General features: G+C 36.1%; 1 protein-coding gene and 1 pseudogene across 1 annotated transcript; both read right to left on the minus strand.

Moving 5' to 3' along the window:
- Window positions 1-885: 885 nt before the first annotated feature.
- LOC137129383 (olfactory receptor 52E8-like) lies at window positions 886-1,892 on the minus strand (annotated as a pseudogene).
- Window positions 1,893-5,540: 3,648 nt separating this feature from the next.
- Window positions 5,541-7,103, minus strand: LOC137129556 (olfactory receptor 52B2-like). The gene has a single exon (XM_067508833.1). It carries the CDS (start codon window positions 6,568-6,570, stop codon window positions 5,644-5,646), a length of 927 nt encoding a protein of 308 aa, XP_067364934.1. The 5' UTR covers window positions 6,571-7,103; the 3' UTR covers window positions 5,541-5,643.
- Window positions 7,104-7,178: the final 75 nt, after the last annotated feature.

Genomic DNA, 7,178 nt, shown 5'->3' on the forward strand with positions numbered 1-7,178 from the left:
AAAGAAACCTCCAGCAGAACCAGGCTCAGGGTGGGCGGCCATTTGCTTTGACCAGTTGGTTGCTGGTTGATGCAGCAGTCTAAGCCTATAACAGCATGACTATAACTAGCTATAAGCTTTATTAAAGAGGAAGGTTTTGAGACTAGATTTAGGTTTAATGACTAAATGTAAATGTAAATGACTACATTTTGTTTAGTTTGTTTCAGCTACAGTTGGGTTGCAAAAGATGGTACACCCTTATTTCGAAACAGCAAATAAGAGTAAAACAAGTTATGGTTTTCATTAACATATTATTCATTCTGCTATTACCTAGTATAAATTTTCCCTTACCAGAAATTCAAGCTACTTGTTAATTAATTTATCAAAAGGGGTTCATCCATCCATCACAGGGAGGCTGGAGCCTATGCCAGCTGCCATAGGCTGAGGGTAAAACTACACCAAACTATTGCAGCTTATCTACATTAAAGCCAAAAACCTTTATGTTCTTATGAGTTTTGTGCTTACGTTAGGCTTAGTCTCATGCTTGCTTGTGCTTTTCACAGTTAAAACACTTTCGTCTTCCGACTGAGCTCGGCAGTCACCATTTCTGATAAATGGTACAAATATGAATAGTTGGGACTTAGGCCTTGCGACCTTTAAGCAACATATTTCTTGTTGGAATTTCAAAAAACATTATTACAAACCTCTAAATATAAATTTTAACAACGACTTCCAAAATGCCATTGCTTTTATTCAAACTAATCTAAAGAACATTTTTTCTTTGGATATGTGATTCTAAAATTACTGAACTGTGAAGATGTATAGAATAATAATTTATTACTCATTACCAATAATAAACATTCTGTACATATGTTTTACATTCAAGTGTAGCTCTATGTTTTTAATGACATTGAAGTGAGCTGTACATTGTTTCTAACATGAGGTGTTTATAATTTACCAAAAACAAGACTTTTACATAGGCTACGTATTTTAGACATTTGAACTCCATATAGAACAGGCGTAAAGAGCGGTTGGCAAGTTAGAAAGTACAATAATGAAAAGATGCGCAACATATTAGGCACATAGTTCATATTAAATCTGCTCTGCACCATTTGGAAGAAACAACCAAATGAAAAGTTCAGCAGGGAAAGGAGGTGAGGTGTGCAGGTACTGACAGCTTTCTCTCTGGTCTGTTTGGAACCAGAAAAACACACTTTAAGAATCTTCATGTAAGTGTAAAGAATTAAAACTACAAAACCAAATAAAACGGTAAATATGTAAACAATTCCAAAGACATTGTTCACTGTTGTGTCATAGCATGCTAGTTTAACAGCAGAGTAGTTGTCACAGTACACTTTGTTAAGAATATTACCACACAGCTCTAAACGAACAGCCAAAGATACCAGGACAGTGACTTCACTAAAAGAATAAATTCATTTTATTGCAATAAGCATTGCAACGTTGTTAGGTGTCATACGTGTGTTATATTGTAAAGGATAACAGATAGCAAGGTATCTGTCATAAGACATGGCAGCTAAGTTACAGAATTCTACATGTGCATATGAATACACATGAAAAATCTGCAGGAAACAAAGGTTAGTGGAAATAATGTGAGTGTCAGAAAGGATCTGAACCATGAGGAACGGAAACAACCCTGTACTACCATACAGTTCATTTACAAACAGGCTGCACAGAAACATGTACATAGGTTCATGTAAACTTCTGTTTATAAAGATAACCACAATAAGCAGAACATCAGAAAAAACTATTAAAATATATAACCATATAACAGTCACAAACCATAAATGCTTTAAAATTCCAGTATCAAAATAGGCAGCAAGTGTAATATACGAGACTCGTGTAGAGTTTACCATGGTTTGGTTTTTAGTTCACAACATCTCTGTCACATACATTTTACCTTTTTCTTTCCCTTTACACTTTGAAAATGTCAGACATGTGCTTGTTATGAACCAACAGCATCATTATCAAAGACTATATTCACTCTGCTTACAGGTAAAAACAAATATATATGAAGTCAGTATTATGCTTACTCCACTATTATGGTTACTCTGTTCACACCTTCCCTCCCAGGCAACTGAACAGAGCTGCTTCTTTTAAACTTTTCACTGAGCTGAGTCACAGGACACGTGGATTGATATTGCAACGTGATGTCAGCCAAACCAAACATTTAAACTAGAGCTGAAAATTCTGGTCAGTGGAAATTAATACACAGACAGGAATTTAGCAATTTTCAGCAATTCTGCAATTTCTTAGCATTACATTTTGGGTATAGGAAACATTTTCCTACTACCTGAATTAAGTCACCGTGGTAAGAGTCAACCATGCAGAGTCAAATTCCTCTAATAGGTCAAGTAAGTCACATCATAAAATGTTTATCTACAACCATATAAATCTATTAAAAATATTTGTCAAAAAGGTCGGGTTGCATTTTCAACATTGACAAAGCAATTGCAGCTCATTTCCACCTTAAGCACATGTCACTTTAATTCCTTCAATGTCAATTACTCACAGCAGAGACTCATAATTTAATAGATATTAGCACTGCCTGCTCTGACCTGCAGTAAGTGTTTGATGTCACCTCCTGTTCCTATGCAGTTCTGTGTTGTCTTTTAAGAACTGTTCGCTGATTAACCATTGCTCTTATCTAATTTAAGTGATTTCCCTTCGCAATGCTTGTACAGCTATAACCGTTGAAAGTGTCGGTCTCTCCCACCCGAGTTCCTCACTTACAGCGAACCTTAATGCATTGTAGTTATTCTGACTTTATTAATTGGTGTAGTTAGTTTTCAATTCAATTCAACTTTATTTATATAGCGGCAATTCACAACAAAGTCATATCAGGGCACTTTACAGAATAAAGTCAAGATTATAAAGATGTGTAGAGAGAACCCAACAATTCCCTCTGGAACAAGCCATAGGCAACAGTGGAGAGGAAAAACTCCCTTTAACGGAAGAAACCTCCAGCAGAACCAGGCTCAGGGTGGACGGCCATCTGCCTTCACCGAATAGGGTGAGTTGAAAGAGAGAAAAGAAAAGAGCAACAAAAAGCAACAACAAAACATCGGGCAGGCTGGTAGGACCAGTAGCTGCACGCTGGAAGACACATAGCTTCAAAGCCGTGGACACCTGCAGAAAGGGACAGAGAGAGGTGGACAGAGAAGGACAAAGACAACTACGGGAGAAAACACACAAAGTTAATGACATACAGTGGTGACAATTACGGAATTATTAGGAAGGTTTTAAGCCTAAACTTAAAAGTAGAGAGGGTGTCTGTTTCCTGAATCTGAACTGGGAGCTGGTTCCACAGGAGAGGAGCTTGATAGCTAAAGGCTCTACCTCCCATTCTACCTTTGGAAATTCTGGGAACCACAAGTAGGCCTGCATTCTGAGAGCGAAGTGGTCTACTGGGATGATATGGAACTATGAGGTCTTCTATATATGATGGAGCCTGACCATTCAGAGCTTTATATGTAAGAAGCAGGGTTTTAAATTCTATTCTAGATTTAATGGGAAACCAATGGAGAGAAGCTAGTGAAGGTGAAATATGATCTCTCTTGCTAGTTCCAGTCAGCACTCTTGCTGCAGCATTTTGGATTAATTGCAGGTTCTTTAGGGAGTTACTGGGACATCCTGAAAGTAGGGAATTACAGTAGTCCAACCTAGAAGTAACAAATGCATGGACCAGTTTTTCGACATCACTTTGAGACAGGATGCTCCTAATTTTTGCAATGTTCCGTAGGTGGAAGAAGGCTGTTCTAGAGATTTGTTTTATATGTGAGGTAAAGGACAAATCTTCGTCAAAAATAACTCCAAGGTTCCTTGCAGTAGTACTGGAGGCCAGACTTATGCCATCTAGAGTAACAATATGGTTGGACATTATGTCTCTGAGATTTTTGCGCCCAAATACTATGACTTCAGTTTTGTCTGAGTTTAGAAGTAAAAAATTGTGGGACATCCAGGCCTTTATGTCTTGTAGGCTTGAAGCTTTATTAACTGATTATTTTCATCTGGTTCTATAGATAAATATAGCTGGGTATCATCAGCATAGCAGTGGAAATTTATGGAGTGTTTTCTAATTATGTTGCCTAAAGGAGACATATATAAAGTAAAAAGTATTGGTCCTAACACAGAGCCTTGTGGAACTTCATAGCTAACCTTTGTGTGTATGGAGGATTCATCATTAACATGAACAAATTGAAATCTATCAGATAGATAAGATTTAAACCAACCTAGTGCAGTTCCTTTAACCCCAATTTCATGTCCCAGTCTCTGTAATAAAATGTTGTAATCAATGGTATCAAATGCAGCACTAAGATCTAAGAGAACAAGTATAAGAGAACAAGTACAGTGCAATAAGAAACTATTCAAACTTCTTTCCTAATTTGGAAAGGCACACACCTCTCTATAGAAGGCCTCACACTAACAATCCTACTCATCTGAGCAAAGGCCACAAGGTCAAAGGAACTGCCTGCAGAGCTCAGAAACAGAAACCTTTTCATTCAGATGACGATAGATTGTGCGAGCTGACACTGTTTTAACCCGTGTCTGCAGATCAGTTTGAATTCATTCATTGTAATTTTTCATTAATTTTGCTCTTGTGTCCACATCCATGGGCTGTAAACCTATTGATTACATTACACATTTATCCAAGGTTGAGTCAACTTTTCACCATTTTAACTGGTGGCAATTGTGATTACTATATTGCCCACACGTGTCTAAATACAAAAGAGGTTGAAACATGCTTGAAAAGCAATTATCTCTTACAATATTGACAAGGTGCCAATAACTTTATTCAGTCCATTTTTGAGTTCTGTGTAAATTTTTATCAAGTTGGACTTTTTTCCGTTTTTTTGTGTAGTTCCAGTGCAAACAAAAACAATAATCACATGAATACCAAAACATTTGCAATTGGAACAATTCAAATTTTTTATAAAATAAAAATAAAATAAACCCACTCATGTTTTAGTCACACCCTAGTCCTTATCTAAACATTTTCTAATAACATTTGAATTTTCAATACCGGACTATACAGCAGTTAGAGATGTTTATCTGAAAATGCTGTGAACAAATTTAAAGAAAATATTTTTTCATCATTTTCACAGCCATGTGTCCATAAAATGGTGAGTTATTTTACTCCTGTACAAGTTGATTATCTAGCTGATGATTCTGAAGCATCACTGGGTATGATACTAGCTACAGTTGCCCCTCTAAAAAAGAAGGAACTAAATCAGAGGAGATGACCTCCACAGTACAAATGCACAGCTTAAAGCGGGCGTCACAAAAGTTAGAAACGAGGTGGCGTTCCACTAATTTAGAAGAACCCGTTTTTGAATTCTATGTAAGTACAATCTTTGGAAAAACAAATCTGACTGTTTCAGACAAAGATTAAAACCTCTTGCATCGTACCTTTGTAACTTAATGACTAAAAAAGATATTCAAGGATCAAACCAATTTTAATATAAAAATGCAATTAATGACAAGACACGTGAAAACGCACTGAATGTATTGTTAACTGATAAGTTAGTACTCGTTACCAACATTTGGGTTCAGTAAACATTCTGTACATATGTTTTACATTCAAGTGTAGCTCTATGTTTTTAATGACATTGAAGTGAGCTGTACATTGTTTCTAACATGAGTTGTTTATATTTTACCAAAAACAAGATTTTTACATAGGCTACGTATTTTAGACATTTGAACTCCATATAGAACAGGGGTAAAGAGCGGTTGGCAAGTGAGAAAGTACAATGACAAAAAGATGCGCAACATATTAGGGATATTGTTCATATTAAATCTGCTCTGCACCATTTCAAAGAAACAACCAAATGAAAAGTTCAGCAGGGAAAGGAGGTGAGGTGTGCAGGTACTGACAGCTTTCTGTCTGGTCTGTTTGGAACCAGAAAAACACACTTTAAGAATCTTCATGTAAGTGTAAAGAATTAAAACTACAAAACCAAACACTATGGTAAATATGTAAACAATTCCAAAGACATTGTTCACTGTTGTGTCATAGCATGCTAGTTTAACAGCAGAGTAGTTGTCACAGTACACTTTGTTAAGAATATTAACACACAGCTCTAAACGAACAGTCAAAGATAACATCACAGCAACTTCAATAAAAGGATAAATCCATGTTAGTGCGATAAGCATTGCAACCTTGTTAGATGTCATACGTGTGTTATATTGTAAAGGATAACAGATAGCAAGGTATCTGTCATAAGACATGGCAGCTAAGTTACAGAATTCTACATGTGCATATGAATACACATGAAAAATCTGCAGGAAACAAAGGTTAGTGGAAATAATGTGAGTGTCAGAAAGGATCTGAACCATGAGGAACGGAAACAACCCTGTACTACCATACAGTTCATTTACAAACAGGCTGCACAGAAACATGTACATAGGTTCATGTAAACTTCTGTTTATAAAGATAACCACAATAAGCAGAACATCAGAAAAAACTATTAAAATATATAACCATATAACAGTCACAAACCATAAATGCTTTAAAATTCCAGTATCAAAATAGGCAGCAAGTGTAATATACAAGACTCGTGTAGAGTTTACCATGGTTTGGTTTTTAGTTCACAACATCTCTGTCACATACATTTTACCTTTTTCTTTCCCTTTACACTTTGAAAATGTCAGACATGTGCTTGTTATGAACCAATAGCATCATTATCAAAGACTATATTCACTCTGCTTACAGGTAAAAAAACTATATGAAATCAGTGTTATGTTTGGGTAAATAATGTCAGAACACACGTTGTGAACCACCATTCACCTACTGTGGTTACTCTGTTCACACCTTCCCTCCCAGGCAACTGAACAAAGCTGCTTTCTTTTAAACTTTTCACTGAGCTGAGTCACAGGACATGTGGATTGATATTGCAACGTGATGTCAGCCAAACCAAACCAAACATTTAAACTAGAGCTGAAAATTCTGGTCAGTGGAAAAAGTCAGAATTAGTTTTTTATCAATTCTGCAATTTCTTAGGAAGACTAGTTGAGCAGAGGAAAGTTTATTCTTTCTTTAGTAATTCTGCCGAGCAAAAGCATGTAGAAATTAAACAGTAATGGCCCTAAAATGGGATACATGAAAAGAAAAAGTTTCATTAAAAAACATACAGTTCTCAAGTAGAAGTCCAAAGGATTTGGTAAGAGAAATATATAAAAAG

This window comes from Channa argus, chromosome 6 (assembly GCF_033026475.1).
Source record: "Channa argus isolate prfri chromosome 6, Channa argus male v1.0, whole genome shotgun sequence".
Lineage (NCBI taxonomy): Eukaryota > Metazoa > Chordata > Actinopteri > Anabantiformes > Channidae > Channa > Channa argus.

What these genes read in the sequence shown, in the direction of transcription:
- LOC137129556 (XM_067508833.1), bottom strand. Translation starts at nt 6,570, where the DNA reads ATGGTAAACTCTACACGAGTCTTGTATATTACACTTGCTGCCTATTTT.